Source organism: Drosophila virilis, chromosome 3 (genome assembly GCF_030788295.1).
Source record: "Drosophila virilis strain 15010-1051.87 chromosome 3, Dvir_AGI_RSII-ME, whole genome shotgun sequence".
Classification (NCBI taxonomy): Eukaryota; Metazoa; Arthropoda; class Insecta; order Diptera; family Drosophilidae; genus Drosophila; species Drosophila virilis.
In genome coordinates, this window is record NC_091545.1 from 21,942,912 (window position 1) to 21,962,716 (window position 19,805).

The 19,805-nt window shown below is 42.4% G+C and overlaps 1 protein-coding gene across 14 annotated transcripts in view; it reads left to right on the plus strand.

Annotated features, from left to right (window-relative positions):
• Nucleotides 1-19,805, plus strand: part of LOC6623466 (CUGBP Elav-like family member 4) — a 322,828-nt gene that overhangs the window by 183,409 nt on the left and 119,614 nt on the right. For 6 of the 14 annotated variants that reach the window (XM_002048176.4, XM_070208197.1, XM_015175993.3 and 3 more), the window contains exon 3: nt 4,957-4,998. The exons of the other annotated variants lie outside the window; for them this stretch is intronic. In XM_002048176.4, coding sequence (XP_002048212.1) covers nt 4,957-4,998 — 42 coding nt within the window. The remainder of the gene's footprint in view (nt 1-4,956; nt 4,999-19,805) is intronic. 14 annotated transcript variants of the gene reach the window in all.

A 19,805-nucleotide genomic window follows, 5' to 3' on the forward strand; every position in this document is an offset into this window, starting at 1 on the left:
GGGCATGCGTTTATTTGGATTTGTAATTCATTTTCTAAATACATTTTTCTATACGTCCGCCTGTCTGTTTCTTTAAGAACTATTCTCTCAGTTTTAACTCTATTGACGAGGCACTTTGCTTAGGTTTGTCTGTCTGTTACAGTACGGATGTCGTACTGTATCACTATTTATAGATTTATATATCATATACTTGCCTTACAAAAGTTTGGTCGAAGAGTAGTTAGGTAAAATATTCTGTTTTCCAAAATATTTGCTTAACATCCAACTCGTAAATGATCTTCAATATTCCCACAAATGTCTGCAAATTAAATGAAATCTTCAAGAATATCCCTACTTTCTCGTTAGACATTCCTTAAGCGATATGTAGCTGTTCTTATGTATATACTTATTTCTAAACAATCCAAATGGAACTGTGCGTATTTTTATAAACATTTTACACAATCACAAAGCAATATGTAGCTTTTCTATTCTATTTGCTGAGTAACTTATTTATATATCATGTATTTATATTGACCTGCAGAGCAGTTTATAAACAATAATTTGTTTTGCGATTGCGTTTGCCAGAACGCGGCTACAGAAAGTAATATTAAGCAGGCACTTCGCAGCTTGTTTACCATTTAAAATTCTGCATTACTTGGGGCGACGGTTGCTATCAAACAACTTAAACTGTCATTAAACTTTTGTTGTGACTATTGAACCAAAACTTTTAAAAGCCCGCTCAATCAGGCGGACGCGCTGCGAGGCGACAATGCCAAAACGGAGCTGGCATTATAAATTGGCCCAAAACTTTTGCTTATTGTAGAGGTGCAAATGCGCCCGAAACACACACACACACCCACACACACACAAATACACGAATGCAAACAAACTGCGAGGCAGACAAAACTGCTGGCTAAGTCTTCTTTTGGCCATTGTGTGTTTTGATGACGCTTTTGTTGCCTGCATGCATAAAATATTTATGCGCCGCGAAATATGCAACAAAAAAGTCTGCCTCTCGCTTTGTGCCCCTGCTTTATTCGCGTGCAACTTTTCGCACTCAAATGAAATTACGCACAACAAGGAAAAAAAATATAAAAAATATTTCGCTTCCGAAGTTTGCTACTTAAATGTTACGCTTTCAATTTTTTCCTTTCATTTTTTGTTTTTCCCTCGTTTCCTTTTTTTTGCGCCCTGCACTCTATCAAGCATTTTTCTATGGCTCAGTGCACGTTCGATTGGCTGGCGGCGGAGTGGGGTAGCGGGCGGAAAACTTTTCATTAATAACGATTTTCCATTAACTATCGATTGATTTTGCAACACGGAACCGCCCAGCATCCAACAGGCAACAATAAGGCAAAAGTAGCTAACCGAAACGCACTTCAGACAATGCCTGCAAGCGGCAGCAACAGCAACAACTGCAACAACTTCGGCAACAACATCAGCAACATCAACAACATCAACAACAACACTTGAGTCTATTTAAAACGCAAACAACAATAACACAAGGGGCTTGCGGGCGTGTTGGAGGCTCATAACCGACGCCGCCGCCGTCGCCGCCGACAGGAAAAACTCATTGAAAAGTTTTTCTTTTACACTTGGCGCGTTCGCGTGCAAGTCCCGCTCTCGTTTAATGTTGCGCTCTCGCTACCTATTTGTATCTCCCTCCCCCTCTCTCCCTCTCTCTCTTTCTGAAACTCGCCCTCACACTCCCTCTCTCAGCCCTAGTCTATGCTCAACGCTTAGGTGTATCGCAGGAGCAAGTTTTTAATTTTTTATTGCGCCGGCATCGCCGCAGCTCTCTATTTTTATTTGGTTCCCTTCATTTGTTTGTGGCGGGAGTTTCGACTACTTGATTGATTTCGTAACTGCAATTAACTGTTGTAAGCTGTTTGAAGTTCAGATAGCAAGGGCAATATGTTATCCTGTAAGAGTTAAAGTATAAGTATCTACATTCTTGACAAAAAAAAAAACACAACATATTGCTGAATTTGATTTAATATTAAAAGTTATTCAAACAAGAATATATTAGATATTTTGAGGAACACAATTCATATAAAGTAGGTGCTATATTTTCTATTTATTGAAAGGACATTCCCCTTTTCCAGCAGCCTTATTTTTACTTCTTGCTTATTTTCTAGCTGCGTTACGTTTGCTTTTGTTGCTGTCACGTCTTTTATGTGTCTTGCCTTTTGTGTTGCTCGCTATTGTTTTTTTTATTATTATTTTTTGGTATTTCATTTTTTTTCTGCTGCGCCCAATATATATAAATTATTGCATAAAGTTTGGCGCTAAGTTGCAAAAAGTTTCCTTTTCATTGCTGCGGCCACCGCGACGACGTCGATGGCGATGCAGAAGCCGCAGCCGATGCCAGCGTTGAGAACGACATACTACAATAGTCTATAAATCTTTATGGTCAACAGAGATTACATGGGCCACAGCTAGAGCCAGAGCCAGGGGCCGGGCCCGGGCCCGGCACCGGCACCGGCCCAGTCTTTCATGTAGTTTATTGCCCCGTGCTGTTTGGCCTTAGCAGCTTTTTAGGCGCTGTGCCACGTTTTGATTTGTTGTTCATGTTGGTCTTTGTGTATTGCAGTTGTTGTGGTTTTGTCGATGCTGAAGTGTGTGCGTGTGCGTGTGTGTGGAGTCCAGCATATGGTCATAAAAATGTGCACAGCTCGGCAGATGCGCTGATAAATCATATTAAGCCGAGAAACTATGCAATACGAAATATATTTGTATATAGATGAAAATGTATGCGAATGCATAAAAATACTTGTAGAAACGGCCAGAGCTTTAGCGCCGATAACAATGCACTCGCAACTCATGAATTTTGATAAAAGGGAAAAGGGGTCGGGCTTAGATTACGGAGATTACCTCCAACTTTGCTTTGTTTCTGCAGGGCGAAATAAGCTGCTACATTTCCTCAGAAAAAAACTAGAACTTAAGCAGTTGAATAAATCGCATTTGTGCATTTAAACATTTCTTAAATTATCTTATAATATTTGAACGCGTCGATCCTGTATCCTAAAAGAGCTAAATATTCGCTGGAGTTTAGGGTAGCCCCTAGTCGGGCACTCCCGACTAAATCACATTTTAACTTGCACAAATTTCCCCGACTTTAGAGACAACAACGACTAAATCCTCGTAAAATTATCTAAGTCGTATTTCTCTTTATTGTTTTTATATCGAATCTACCTGCACTCACACACACACTCACATATAGACAGACACTGGGCCGTAAAGTATGCCATAAAATATATCCCCAAAATGTCTTTAATTGCGTAAATTTGGTCATTGCGTGGGCGGCATTTTCGATTTACGTATTACGTATTACGCTCTTTGCCTCGTAAACAACTTTGCAGGAATGTCGCCTTCGTAAGTATTCCAAAAAAGTAAAGAAATGGGAGGGAGAAAAAGTATAGCATACCGCACGGCGCATTTTACATAAAAATGCAATAAATAGCTACAGAAAACCGTTTGGAAGCGCACCAGAAATTTATGTGGTTAAGGATCTCTACTCGAAACTCCTCCATATCTGCCCCCGCCCCGCCCTGCCGCACCCTCTGTTGCCGCTGTCGCTGTCTCCGCTGCGGCGCACTCGTAAATGTCAAATGTCGAGCTGGGGGTGTGGGGAAAGGGCGCCTCAAAGTATGCTTATAAATTGCTCTAAATAGCAATTTTTTTTCTTTTTAGGTTGTAGAGCGTCGCCGGCGTCCCGCAACGTCTTTGGCTTGCTTATCGTGACCGACTCCGGGTCCAGGTCCGGGCCTGGCCTGGCCGGAGTCCGGGAACGTAGCGAGTGTCGTGTCATTTGTTCGTTTTCTTTATTAGTGTCATGTATTTTTATAGTTCAAAGGACATTTGAATGATTGAATGAACTGTATGTGTGTGTGTGTGTGTGTGTGTGTGTGTGTGCTCTCTTTGTGTGTGTGTGTGTAGTATGTGTGGCGTCCACACGCCGCCCTACGGCTGGGCTGTTCAGTTCCAAAAACGAGTTGCGCGCATGATTTCATCCCTTGCAGCGCTGGGAACGCTCGGCCTCGTCCCTTGTCCCAGGTCCCTTGTCCGTCGTCCCACGTCCCACGTTCCCCTGCCCCTTGCGTGTATATGTGGTCGCACTGGTCAGCCGCCCAGGCACGTTTCATCATGGGCTGCTTGTTGGATTCGACTATATCAAATAACGACTATTGACTACGCCAGTCTCTGCCGCTGTCCTGCCCTGGTCGTCGTGTCGTGTCCAGGGTCTTTATAACTCTGTGTGTGCACGTGTAGGGTTACACAACGCGCCCTGCTTGGCCGCAGTCGCTGCTGCTGCTGCTGCTGCTGCCGCTGCTTCTGGTGCTTCTGGTGCTGTTGCTGCTTTTGATGATGTTGTTGGTGCTGTTGTCGCCAACGTTGACGTTGTCGATGACGAATGAAAATCAATATTTATTAGATTACTTTCGAAATTTTATACGAAAATAGAATTTTTATGACATTTATTTTTGCTGCCTCTCTTTCCCACACATTACCTAGCTCTTTTTGGTATTTTCTATCTGCCTCAATAAAGTTTTTTTTTCAGCTACTTTAAGGGCTGTTAATCAATTTTTTTAAAGTGCGTCTTTAAGCATCTGCTGCCTGAAGCAGCAGGGCTTTATTTGAAAGAACCCTTTAAATAAACGAGAATTTAATGCATTTTAAAGTAAATAAAATAGAGTAAATTCATGAGGAAATACCTTAAAAATTAACAAGACTTAATGAAAGACGCCTTCGACTACTTTTGCTGCTTGATAAATATATAATAAGCTTAATATGTTCGGACTCAACCACATTATCTTAATTCCAATTAAAGTTATAATTCCTCTTGAATTTATTTAGCCATCATTGGGCATTCCCCAATGGCCTGGCTAATAAGATAAACCAATTACTTGAATATCTGCTCAGCTGAACATTTAATATTAATACATGCCCTCTCTCTCTTTTGCTTGTTTCTTTCAGGTAAGTTGCCATCATCCATTAATACCACCAGCCATCAAATTAGTAAGTACAGAAAACGAGCTGCTAACACTTTTATGTGCCTCTCTAAATGTATACACACAAATGTATGTATCGGGCTACACGGTCCCAGCTATATGCACATATATATAAAAATTCTACACCTATTTGGAGGGTCGATTATATACGTGTATCCACTGAATTTTAGTGGTCTCCGTTGACCTCGTTTGGGGCTCGTTTTTATGGCAAATAGCCAAACCCAAAGCGTTGATGCTTCTCACGTGGCTCAAAACTAAAAGCTCCCTCGAGTGCATGAGACAACGACAACAACAACAACAATAACAACAACTACTTGGGCTAGTCAGGCAGGCCGCTGCCCCCTATCACCCAGCACACCCACTCAGGAGCCACTTAATTATGAAGCTGCACATGAAGTAAAACGTCATAAAGCGTCGAGTTGAGCTCCACTTCCTTTTTTTTTTTTTGGGGCTGTGGCAATGGCTGCCTTGGGTAGCATCATCAGTCGTCAGACTGCTTCAGCTTTGTTGTTGGTTGTTGTTTGTTGTTGCTACATTTTGCAGTTAATTTTCCGTTGCTAAATAAACTGTTTATGGCATTTATGCCAAAAATTTTTGGCCAAACCAAGCTGGAGCAGAAGCACAAGCCGGATGAAGGATGACGATGAATGAGGCGAATAATGGTTGCTGGGGCGAAAGAGCATGCCTCCGTGTGTGTGTGTGTGTGTGTATGTGTGTGTTCCAGTCAGTATGCGAGCATTTTTGCATACACAGCACACACAATCACACACACACATGCACTGAGAAGAGACGTGCAGCCTGTCGCTTGCTTGTCTACAGGCTGCGCTTGCATTTTAATTGTAATTTTTTGCATGCCTAAGAGCTTGCAATGCCTGTGCCTTTGCCAGCCTTGCAAGCCCCATATTATTTTGTTAATTAAAATTTTAGACATTCAAGGCAAAAATGTTGACATAATTACCATACACAAGTATCTATTTATGGCTATTATATAATTATTAGAGGTTGTGATTTATACAAGCTAGGCTTTTATGAAAATTCCTGACACCAGAAATAGCAAAGCTCTTTGGCTAGTGATTCAATTCTATGCAACCGAAACTCCAAAGCTTCGCTTAAAAAAAACTAATTCAATTTAAAGCGAAGTCATTTAAGGATTTTTTTTGTTGTTATATGGTTGGTAAATTCTCAACTGTTTCGTAAATTCCAAAGCTTGTTTTTGCTTTTGGCTTCGCAGCGCGCAACTGATTGAGTGTGTGTGTGTGTGTGCATTGACCCGTACGCACACACAGGCAAACAGATACGCTTACATATATTAATGAATATTTACATTTTATGCAGTCAGGCGCAAACACACTCGCCCATCCACCCACTCACGCACAACCACTGACAATTTGGCAGTCACCGCAATCATAAAAATTTCACCCCACTCGCAAGACAGCCAAAAAAATGTTCAAATATAAGTGTGTGTGTGTGGGTGTGTGTGTGTGTGTGTGTGTGATGAATGCTTGTGTATGTGTATGGTGAACGAACACACGGGGCGCGTCCGTCAGTCGCCTCTGCGCCTCATTTAAATGCAAATTTTGACGAGCGGTTTTACCGTTCGTCATCGCATTCTGCTTCTTTTGCTCTTGAATGAAAACATTAAAATTAAAAAAAAAAAGACAAAATACTGTGGCCTGCTTTTAGGCAATGCGAGCGTGTGTTTGTGCGTGGGTGGTTGGGCAGGGCTCGTGAGAATAATTCAAGGTGATAGCTTAATTGAAATATGCTTTTAGGCGCTTTGCTCTGTGCCTCTACTCATTTTGCATACTCCAACATTCGTCTCGGCCTCGTCGCCTTTTACTTTGTTGTGAAATTTGCCGAGTGCCGGGTGCATATTTTATGGCGCTGCGGTCGACCACAGAAAACCAAAACCCACAAAAAGAAAAAAAAAACACAGAATGATAAAAACCAACAACAAAAATCGAGGCAGCTTAATGTTATGCAAAGTGTTTGAGCCTGCGGCAAGCGACAGCAGAAAGCGGAATACATCCGGCGTCAGCTCAAATTGCAGAAGGCGTCATCATCTTTAATTGCTAGCCATTTCAATTCTCATTTTAACTTCAATTGACTTTCGACGGCGGCCAAAATTAAAAAGCAAAAAAAGAAAAAAAAAAATAGAAAAAAAATGAAAGTAAATAAAACGAGAAAAGGAAACTGTTTAGCATAGCCGCAGAGCGTTATTTGAGAAGTGCTGGTACTTAGCTTTCAGATTACGAGAGATTCTTCCCAATAATTGAAATAGACACGCATCGGAAAGAGTCGAACGATTGGTATTCCTTGAATAAAGGGTCTCAAGCATGATAGTCGAAGCTATTGTGTAAGAGGTTGATTTACTCAACTTAACCGAATTTCCCATATTCCGCTCTTTGTTCGCACCAGAGACCACACATTTCCTTACGTTACAATATGCTATCCATAATTTCAACTTCTTAAACATTCTCCAGCTCTTAGAACCAAAAGAGAAAATGAAAATTTTCCTAAATTTTCATGTGCTATTTGCGTGGCTTTAAGAGTGGGCTTTGCCCAACAGCTACTTAAATTCAATAAAACGAGAAATTTGTGTGCAGAGAGCGTACGCAAAAATAAACCGCTTAAAATGGCTTTGAGCAGTGCAAATAGCAGAAACGCATCTAACGCATGCAAATGACAACAAGGCACACACACACGCACGCACAAACACACACACACAAATGGTTGTTTGTGTGCGCATAAGTGAAGTAGATCTTTGTAATCTCGAATGCTCAAGGCGTGCAAATATTCAATTTTAAATATGCAGCCAAAAAAAGAATAAAACAAAAGAGAGCGAAATAGACATATATATATATAGAGAGAGAGAGAAACCGAAACTGCCCGTATACCCCTCTCGCTCCCTCTACCTCTCCGCCCACTCGCAGTGTGTGCGACTCTGTCATAAACACAATGTCATGACAACTTTTGAAATTTGAATTTCAAAGCAAAAATGTTCTCTCATTTATTCATTTGCTCAGTCATTCATTGCCATTTATTTTATTGCTTGCTCTGAGCAAGAAACACACACACACACACATGCATATATAGAAAATTGGTACATGTCCATTTGCCTAGTGACAAACACCAGCCGTCCGCCACCCCCCGACTATCTCTGGCGAAATTCCTTGCCGGCAAAAGTCGTAGCACATCTTTTGATCTCCGACAAACTTCGGCTGTCAATAAATTGGGAACTGTAGACCCAAAGATTGTATTAATTTGCCTTTCATTTGGTTAGGCGTTGTCCTCTTGGGTCGATAGTTCAAGTCCCAGCAAAAAACTTACATTTTATACGGCAACATGATTTCATGATCAAAGGCATTCGCATCTCAGCGTGTGTGTTCGTCTGTGTATCGCCTTCTGCTTGCCTTGTTTTTGTTTCAATGCCCTCAGCCCATTGAATATGGTTGCAAAGGGTATTTCAGTGCAATAAATGTTGGCCAGAAGAAGGCCCCTTTGACACCATGGAGTATATATATTCTTGAGCAGTCCGACGAGCTTAGTCGATCTCCATGTACAGCTATCTAGTCGTTTTCTCTCTGTACGAAACGGTCGATTTTAGAACCTACAAAAGCTATATACACTTTTAAGAATTGGTTTTTTCAACTCTTAACTCGAAAGAAATGGATATATCCTAGTCGGGCACGCCCGACTTACTTGTGCTTGTTCTTTGTGTTTTTAAACTTTAAGACGCGTCGCTTTTATGTGCTCGTAAAATTTGACTAGTCCCCAGATTTTCATTCTCGAAGTTCTTGTATCCCTTTGTGTCCTTTTGGGCTGCTCATTAAATGCCTCGGAAAATTGTGCAAATGTTTTCATTATCAGCTGAGAGTTTCCACATGTGCAGGGTGGATTTCTAATCGTAATTGTCCCAGTCTCAGTCCCAGTCTCTGTTCGCGTATGTAAATGTTTGGGGGTTAGTTTAAGCCTCCCCCGAGGGTAGCAATCTGATGTTTAATTCTTGGCCATATTATTATTTTAATAAGCAATTGGCTGTCGTTCGCTCAAAATGCGAACACGTGTCGCAACAACAACTAAGAACAGAACCTGACAAGGAACTGGATTTTATGGATCTATAATTGTCGCGCCCATCGGTGTCTGTGAGAAATGCGCCGTGTGCTGCCCTTTGGAAGGCTGGAACGGTGTGTCTGTTCAAATAGTTGCTTATCTATTACAAAGATATCTTATCATGCTGCCGAACGAGCTGTGCGACAGCAAATTAATGAACGTGGTCAGCAAAAAGTGACCAGGCGTGATAAACAGATTATTTAGATGCAAACACTCCCTTAAATAGAGGAAGATACATTGTGAAGAGCTCTTGTAGTAATGTTATTATTATAGAGTTCCGCTAGCTTATTAACAAATGATGACATAACAAAATGTTCATGATTAATCAAGCGAAAGCTGCGAACTTACGCAGCTTCGCCTTATAAATGCCTCAGCCTGCTGCAGCCGCATAATCCGACCAGGAGGGCCACTCAGAACGTCACTCTCCAAAGTTTATTAAATACAAATTTATAAGGCTCACATGTAAAGACGCAAAACAAACAAAAATCAAGTTTCTCTCTTGCCCTTTGCGCGCTAATGAAACAACAAGGAGGCCGCTTCTGGTTGGGGGTCGGGCTTCGGGCTTCGAGAGGTCGTTTTGTCAGTTAGGGTTCACAGAGGGGTCGCACTGCCTGGGCTCAAGTGTTTTGCTTCTGTTTCCTCGGTATTTTGCCATAACTTGAACAAATACGCAAACATTTCAACACATTTAAGTGCACCAGCCCCACAGCAGCCCCTTTCCCCCCAACATACCCCAGCTCAACACGACTTTTAATTTAAGCCCACTTAACACCTCATAAAACAGGCTGCGTTCCGACTGAATGACTGGCTGAATGACTGACTGAATGACTGACTGACTGACATTTCTGTCTTTCTGTCTCTCGCTGCTCCCTGCTCTGTCTACAAGTTTAATATAAATTATATACATTTTATACATTTTAATTTTTACATTTAACTGGCAGCGTAACAACTTCCATGCAATTAGGTCGAAAGGGTTGTCTCACACACACACACACACAGCGACACATATCTAAAAAAAAAAAAATGATTCAACCCTTAACCTTGTTGTTATTTCTGCCTGGCTCCTGCTTGATTGCTACTTTTGGCAAATTAAACTTGAAAGTTGTTAAATTTCCCTTGTCATTGGCAAGGACACGTGCGTGTTAGGCACCGCCACCCCCACCCCCACCACTTACCAAAGTGGTTGCCTGTTAAGTGCTGCTCGAGTATCGAGTCAAGTTTTGGTAACTCATAACTAAATTAAAGTGTTGCTCCGAGCTTATCTGGCTCGACACTCGACTCTTGACTCTTGACTGTTGACTGGCAGCTCTGATAGCTTTCTATGTCATTGATTTGTGCCTCACGAGTAACGGGTAGCGAGTCACGAGTAACGAGTAACGAATATTTAAATTGTAACGTGTTCCATTCACAGCCCATAACAATTGCTGTTTATGCTGATTTTTATACGCTTCCCACACACACTCACACTCACACACATGCACACACAGACCTGACTATGAATAAGTAAGTGCGTGTCGGTGGCAGCATTCAAATGTCCTGAGCGCTGCTTATTTGCCCTGTAATCTTAAGCGACAGGCATTTCTTTACTTATTTATGCACTCTCGCCTAAAAGCACACACACACACACACTCGCACGCACACAACTTAAAAATCACAATGGGGTCTTTTTTCGACTTTGGGCTTAGATAAGCAGCCAAGTCTGAGACCTGAGATTCGTTCCGTTTCCTTTGTGAGTCAGGGGGGCTTTCTTTGGTTTATTTTTATGCGCTTCGTGTAAGATTTTTATTGTGTATACTCGTCGTATATGGCCGCTATCTGGAGGCTGCTATCTGCCACGTTTGCTTTTATTATTTAATGGAGCACAAAATGCATTTTACTCGCCATTGCCGCCGCCTACAGCCCCCACGCTTTGTTTCTTCTGGGTGTGTGTATGAATCTGTGTGTGTGTGTGTGGTTGGGCATACAAAATTAATAATTTATATATGAAAATGTGCGTTAAGAGCTGTGAGTCTCAGTTGACGCGACTCGCCTCGGCTTGAGTGGAGTCTGTTTGCTAAATTGCTTAAGAGAATGCGCGTTAGGCTGTTTGCCAAGGTCATAAGTAGGACTTGAGGGCATCCTGTGTTGAGATTTGGTCGACTCGAGCGTTTCTCGTTGCCCGTTTGCGCATTTCTCGTAATTTGCTTAATAAAACGCGGTTGGCATATTGCATAAAATATAAGCAAATGTTGTCCCTTTGTTTCATTTTACTCTCCTTCACTTTTTCTTATTTTTTTTGTTTGCAATTTATAAATTGCAAGGCAGGCGGCAACGATTCTTGAGTCTCAACTCTGAACTGTCGACTGTCGCTTTTCATTTGGCGCAACTTTGATATATGAGTGAGACGCAGAAAGAGACCAAAGGAGCACGAATGGGGCACCCAGAAGATTGCACTTGGGGTTGGCTAAATGGCAAAGAGCTAAGGACTTTACGGATGGCTGGCCGTTAGAGGGGGGGCGGGAGTTGTGTGCATAAATTTGCAATGCCCGAGGGAGGAGCAAAAGAGCCTCAAAGCCTCGGGGCGACTGTCAAGTGGCAAAAGCTGACAAACGGCCGTAGCTAAAGAGTCTTTCTTTTATTTTTTTTTTGCAACGGGTGCACCCTCTTAAAATGTATGCACATGCCGCACAAGGGAACATGTGGTATAGCCTGTTCAATCTTATAAACCAAATAAATACCGATGCGATGTAGTGCCAAATTCAGAGTAAAAATAATAAATGTCAATTATGATAAACTGGATTAGAATGCAGCTACTATAGCGTCTCGTTTTTCTTTAAGGCACAACAAAATTTAATATTAAATATTAAACGCAGATATATATGTAAATTTGCGACGCATCTGTATCTTAAAGTGTGTACACACTGGCAGGCAGGGCTCGCATTGCGCTGAGATATGTGCGCGCTGCTGTTTACAAAAACAACATGCAGCGTATGCAGCACACGATTTTCCAATTGAACTCACACGTGTGTACACACGCAGATTGAAATACACAGGCACAGGCTACAGATACGGATACGGATACACAGAGAGAGATAGAGAGAGAGAGAGAGAGTTGCAGAGAGTAAGAGTGAGAGAGAGAGAGAGAGAGAGAAAGAGAGAGAGAGGGAGAAGTTGCCATTTGATGCAGTCGTGCATTCAATCGCTGCGTCGTCACCTCCACGCGGCCAGCCCGAAATCATTTCAAGTTAATAATAAATGGAGCATCATCATCAGACATCAAACTCGTTGAGCAAATACACGACTACACGAGTATCCTTCTGCTCCAGCTACCTTCTGCCTCCTGCCTCCCGTTTGTTTGTTTATTTGTTTGTTTGCATTGCCTGAAACGCTGTTGAAAGTGATTTATTTTTTTATAGATAGATTTTTTTTTTTGTTATATTTATTTTCGCATGGTGTTTTTCAATTTGTAGCCCGGGCGCAGCTTTGGTCATGTAATGAGCTGCTTCTGCTGCGCGCACAAATCAATTAAAATACGTGCCAGGCATTAGAAAGGCGCCTACAACTTGGCTGACTTGGCAATATGTTGGGCCTACGCTTGTGTATGAGTCTGCGTGCGTGTGTGTTTCTGTGTGCTGGTATCTGTGTGTGCTTATGCGCATTTCATATTGAACATAAGTCAAGAGACTGCCAACATGCCAACTCAATTGACAGTTAAAGGCATGGCTATGGCTCCTCTAGCATGCTATATATATACATACATATATATATATATATATATATATATATATATATATATAGATATTTCTATATATATGTATACATGTATCTCCATATACCATATGAACTGTCATCCTGTTGACAGCAAGGTAGCCCTATATAGGACACACATGAGTGGAGGCTGTTCACGTGCGTGTGTGCGTGATTGTGTGTGTGTGTGTCTGTGTGTGTTGGCCTTAACAGACATTTTCACAGTTGAGTGCTTTGTTGGAGAAGGCACAGCAGCCACTCTCACTCTCACTCTTCCTCGTTCTCTTTCTCTTTCTCCCTCCCTCGCATTCAGCCTTATGTAATTTATAAGCATTTCTTGCGTGCGCCGGCTGGTATGCAACAAAAATGTTGTATTGGCCATTATATAAGCCGCTTTGAGTGGGCTTCAGCTCAAAAAGGTATGCTTTAAATGTTGCTTTGACTAGGCAACCAATCAATGATGTACCCTGGCATGCTTAAGATTTTTTCTAGCTTGGCAAGCAGAATTACACATGCGGGCTTTAAATAAATCTAAAACAATATTCGACGCATCGATAATCGAACTGTTATCAAACTGAGCTTAAGGTATGCATAAATTTTAATTTCAAGCAGAACTTTTTTACTTACTTTATTGGTAATTTTTTATTTTTTTTTCTGATCTTGCAATTCATAATTGTGGGCGTGTTCAAAGCTTTTTCTTGTACTTCTTAAGCCTCCTTTTATATAGCTTTTTGTGCTGCCGATTCCATTCAGCAATAAAACCAACTAAGCGCGTTTCATTTGCTTCAGTTCCCTTGGCTCCATTGTGCCTCAGACACACGCCATTTTAAATCCATGTGAAACCTTTTCCGCTATTCAATTATATTTGCCTTCATCCAGGACACCTGTCCTGGTGCAGAGCTCACACACACACACATACGTACGCCCATTCACACTGCTCACTCCGGCCACCCGGCTCAAAATTTATGTCTTCCGAAAACGACACTTGACTGACTTTTGTGCCCGGCCAAGTTGACACAAAAGACAGAGGCAACTCAAATGCCAGAGGCAGCGCTCCCTGCGTGTCCATCAGCTGCCTGCTGCGCCCACAGCTCGCCCGCTCCTCAAAATATGCAAATAAATTACTAATAACCCCAGAATGTAACCCTAACACGGGAAAAAATACATATATCCACAGCAGCAAACAGTTTACGTGCTTGCTGTGTCGGTGTGTGTGTGTGAGTGTGAGTGTGAGTGTATTCCTATTCATAATTCAAATTTTACGCCACAATAAACAAAAATGCCTAAAATTATGCAACACGGCACATGCCGCAAACACACACCCACACTCACACATTTTGAGCTGAGTAAGTCATAAATTATGTAAATTTAATTTTACGCCCCGCATATACCAGCAATATATTGGATATATACGTATGTATGGGCCGGCCAAGTCGACCACAAAATTGTGAAGCAAAAAGAAAAAAAAGACGACAAAAAGCCGAAAAAAAATCGTTATTATGTAAATAATTAATGGCATGTAATTATCTAAATTTTAGACAATTAGAAAAAATTAACAGCAGCAGCAGCAAAAGCAGCAGAAGGACGACCGAAATATTTATGACATTTTTATTATGCGAGGCGACGAAGCAACAAACATAATAAAACAGAAAGAACTGAAAGAAAAACAAAATTTATATGGCATGTCCTTGCGTCGAGTTTCCGTTACACATTTAACGGCATTTTAACGCATGCTAATGACCCACCCAACCAGGACACGGAGTCCTGTCCGCAAATGTATATATGAGAAATACTTGCGCCAAGCCAAGGCATAAAACCAAGGTGTAGCCCTTTGAAAGGTTTGCCATTAATTAGAGGCCATTCGACACGACGGCGTCTGACAAAACATTAGTTCGCCTAATTTATTAGCTAGACATGTATGTATATGAATATGTTTATTAAAGTAAATATAAATATAGGCAGTCGAATTGGGAATTAGCAAAACAAGCTAAAGATACACAGCCCTGGACGAGACATACGTACTTTATGACAAGATTTGGGCACATGTGGGCTGTCATTTCAGGACGACATAAAATAATATTGATTTCGCTTGCGTAATCTGCGTGCTCTGTATATCTATGTGTGTGTGTGAGAGTGCGTATATGTGGCTCTGTGTGCTAAAAAAACACTGCTCAATATTTATAGCGCAATTTTGGGGGCTCTTTAAAATGAGCGAATATTATTTAAGGCATTTTTTCTTCAGCATTTATAGCATTCATTCTCATGAATTAACTTGCGTAGAATCTGTGTTAAATGTTTAAGATATTAAAAGAATTTACACACTTCTCAACCCCAGTCGCACCTATAAGCTTTTTCACATTTAACTTTAAAAACAAACTGGAAAAAAAAGTTAAAAAATATGTATAAAATAATATTTCAAATACAAAGTATCTATTAGGACTTCTTTTGTCTCCAGCAACAGTATATACGTGTCTAGATAATGGTCAAGCAATTGTCTGCCGCCACAATATGGCATTAATAAAGATTGCAGTTATGCCTTTGGCTGCTGCTGCTCAATGCCAATGGCTCAATGTATCTTGGCCTGCCAGACCAACTTTAATTGCCACTTGCTAATTGCAAACACGAGCATGGCGACCATTATATACAGCTGCTATATTTCATATATCAAAGATATATAAAAGAGCCAGAGAGACAGGGAGGAAGAGTGAAAAAAGTAGTTGCCCATTGAGCGAAGCGAGCGCTGCAGCCACAACAAACGTGCAACGTGGGTGAGAACGAACATAAAAAGCAGCCTCGCATGAGAAGCACCACTGATTAGTATCAAAAGGATGCCAAGGATGTGGATGTGGATATGGATGTGGATGATATAGTGTGTAGTTGTGCCTGCCCCAGTGTTAGTTGCGGTTGATAGTCGCCGTTGCCCTGCAGCTAGCGCCCTAACAGCAGTGCAAAAACTTTTGATTAAGCTACAGTTATGGCAGGTTGTTACGAAAAGACAGACAGTACGGGAGTAAACCAGGCAATGAGTAAGAAGCAGAGAGAGAGAGAGAGGGAGAGAGTAAAAGGGGAAAGTCTGCCCCTAAAAGCATGCTACATGCTATTGTTTTGCTTGCTAGCTCGTTAGTTTGTTTTGCCGTTGCACGCTTGAGGCGCAACATTGTCTTTGCTTTTAGGTGCCTCCCCTCGCCCACACGCCTACACGCCCACATGCCTCCAGCAGCCTGATGCCCGATGCCTGCTGCCTTTGCCAGTGACAAAAATTGTTGAGCGCAACTCTCAACTCTCTATCAGCAGCTGCACACAAAAAACTTTTGCGTAAACTTTTGATGATTTTTGATAAATTTCTAAAGAAAACAACAAAAAAACACCCGTATCGTATATAATAAACTAGGGGCGAGCTGCGTTTTCAATAAGCAAACATTGCTTAGAGCACAAGCTATGAGTATTACGATTCTATCAACAGAAACTTGCAGCGCACTCAATTCGAAACCATTTTCCAAACTACGTACGAGAATGATCATCGCGAACATCATCATCATCATCACGATGGCAGTTCTCGTTGTCGAAAGCATAATAAAAATCGCTTTTCATGTGGCGGATTTCTCTCTGTTAGCCGCTGTTGCTGCTGCTGCTGCTGCTGCTGCCATAACAAAGCCATAAAACGTAGTTTTAATTGCATTTTCGTTGTTCCATTTTATGTAGTTGAGTTGGCGAATGCATAAAAACAACAATGCGCAACTGACCAGAGCGACAGAGACAGACAAACAGTGAGCGAGAGAGAGGGAGAGAGACGGCAAAAGTAAGGCTCAAAGCAGTGGGCGTAGTTGGGCAGCCCTGACTTGGCTTGGTTCAATAGACGGCGCCGCATTCTAATTGCAGCGAGTGCGGGCTCGAGGGATGCAGATGTAGGCACTTACGGCTTGACTGGCTTCTCCTCTTTGCTCACTTAGCGCGCTTGGGCATCATAAACTAACGCAGTTTATGTGGGGTTCATGCACCCAATACACACACACACACACACACAAACAGAGACACGCACACAGGCGCACAAACACTTACACAGACATAGACAGTCGCATAGTGCTTGGCAGTTTGGCACTTGGCACTTGGCACTTTTGGCATTGCATACGCGTAGGCGGCGTCGCTTGGACTAGTCCGCCATGTCATGCACGACTTGTCGAGGCGCTAAAATTTGCGGTTTACGTTGCCAGTGGCGCCGACTTGCCCTGTCCACCCCTACCCACCCCCGACTAGCCTAGACTCCATGGCCCTCGCTGCTATTGCTCTTTGTCAACGGCTCAACACTTTGTCATAAGGCTAATTGTGTGCTGAGGCATCTTTAGGGCCAAGTCAAAACATTTTTGTTGGTCTTTATTTTTATTTAGTTATTTTTTTTCGTACTCGCCAGCAAAAGATTTAATTAACATTTTGACTCTGAAAGGCTTCCCAAAGATGTGGGTTGCTACGCATTTTTGGCTTTTGGCTACATTTAAATTTCAAATTATGTTCGCTAATTACGCAACCTACCACACACACACACAGCCATACATACAGAGGGAAACCTTTCTGCTACCCATAATTAGCAAGGCCTTTGTGCCAAGCGAACACAAAGCCTGCAGTCAGCAAACAGAACGAGCAGCCGCAGCTGAAGTAACAGCAGAGTCTGTGGTATTTGAGATGCCTTAGCAATGTTATTTCAGTTAAGTTACTCTATTGGCAGGCTATTCACTGACTGTTAGCCTGTTCGCTATTTTATTGATTAATTAATCTAGAGTTTAAGATATTTAATAAATTCCTTGGTTAAGCCTAACAGTTTATAAAACTCCAACAAATTGAGGTCAAATAGACCTCAGATCGTACATTGAGTTCATTAACCAACGACTGCAATCAAAAATGCACAATATCAGGGCATGAAAAACTGCACACAGAAGCCAGACAATTATGCTGCCTCAAACTGTTCGGACTTCAGACTCATGTGCATGGCTCAATATGTGAGCATTTCAGTGTTGGTTTTTTGCATGCTGTGCAGCAGCAGCTGCGGGTGTTGGCGTTGATAAAGCATTCAAAAGCAGCAGGCAGCAGCAGGCAGCAGCAGGCAGAAGCAGGAGCAGGCGGCAACAAGCTGCAAAAAGCATTGCATACAATGGCAGCCCTCAGAGCAGAGCAGAGTAGAGCTGAGCTGAGTTGAGTTTAGCTGCACGCTCTGGCCAAGATGGTCTTGTGTGTGGGCATGAGCTTGAGCTGGGAAACGTTTTCCAATTTATTACCCCGGCCACATCAATCATTTACCAGCCACAGACGCCGACTCGTAGCTTGCACCGCCTCCATCCAACGTAACCAAACGTTGTCAATCCCGACCAATTCAGACCGCAGAAACGTACCCAACGAACGTGCGACTAAATGAACATTTTTGGTTAAACATTGGTTTAAATTTTGCGGCGTCATCGCCAGTGCCAGTGCCAGCGCTAGTCCCAGTCCCAGACCCAGTCCTAGTATCAACAACAACAAAAACAACAAGAATCCTCCTGCATCCTGTCACTGTCAACAACATGGCGGCATTGGCGTCGCTGTATACAAAATCAACAAGGCTTCAGTTCATCGACCACTTAATTTATCCAGCTGAGCTTTGAGTAAAGGCAAAAGCGAATTTATGCTCGACGCCAATTGCGGCGTGGATGTGGGCAATGAGGCGTGGCCGGCATGCCTTTGGTCAGACAGAGAAATGCACTTAATTGCCATCACAGCCGCCCATTCGTTGACTGTTTAGTGCGACAGCTCCGGCCACAGCTCCCCCTCCCATAGGCCCACTCTAGCGTTGGCATTACAATTAAAAAATCAGCCAGCCAAAATAAAACGCAGCATGCATTTAGGCGCACATGGCAGAGTCCAGTCAGGAACAGAGCCGAGCTGAGCAGACTAGAGCAGCAGCTGTAAAGGGAGGGCAGAGAGTGCTCGTGCAGACCTTCTGTTCATTCATTATGCATTAATGTAAATACGGTAAATGTTGTCCAATCATTAACATAATTGAATTACAAACAAGCGGGCGCCCAAATTGGGGCCTTGTTCATGCGCATGCATAAATCGCAATTTTAATTACTTGCTCGACTAATGGATTGTGTGTTACGGTAGCCGAATTACCAACTAAAAAGAGTTACTAGCCCGACATACTACTACTAACTAGCAAAACTCTATTTGCAGCCGCCTAGAACATTAAATATTTTACGACACGCCGTCGAGCTTGTGCCACATAAAGCAATTGAATTTTGCAGTTAAAAGCTACAATCATTTTCAATTGCCGCAAACTAATGGCTGATTATAAAATATGCATGCGACAGGCAAACAGACAGCTGGATAACCATACGGCCGGGCAATCGGGCAATCAACCAGGTCGTCGGCGTCGACGACGTACTCCTCCGACAAGCATTGCCGAACTAATGACTGTGATGGGCCCATCTAAGGCCGAGCGACCAAAATGACACCTGGTTTATATAAAAAGGCAATCATCAAATGGGTGTCTCTCTCGGTCTTGGTCTTGGTCTTGGTCTTGGTTATTGATTTGCTCGGTTTTGCGGTAACGGCCACAGCATAAAGCCTTCAATTAAGTTTTATTTTAATGTATTTCATTTCAACGTCTTTTAATGGCATTTTTCGTATGGCTCCCATATTACTCATTTGCCATAAACCAAAAGGTGACCACAACACGTAGCCCAGCTACAGTCACTGCCATCCGTTGGGGTTGCTCACGGTTCATATGAAGGTGGAGTTGGATGTCGATGTGGATGTAGATGGGCGTTAAGTGTTGCCCGCCAGTCGACATGGGTCGCTTGGGTGAGATTTAAGCTTTAATGATGCATGAAGCGGCACAGGATGTGGCTGCCCAGTCGTGGGTAAAAGGCAATGAGCGCAAATGTGCAGAGAGTTCCATAGAAAGAGAGAGATGGAGAGAGGGAGAAAGAGAGAGAGGGATAGTGAGAG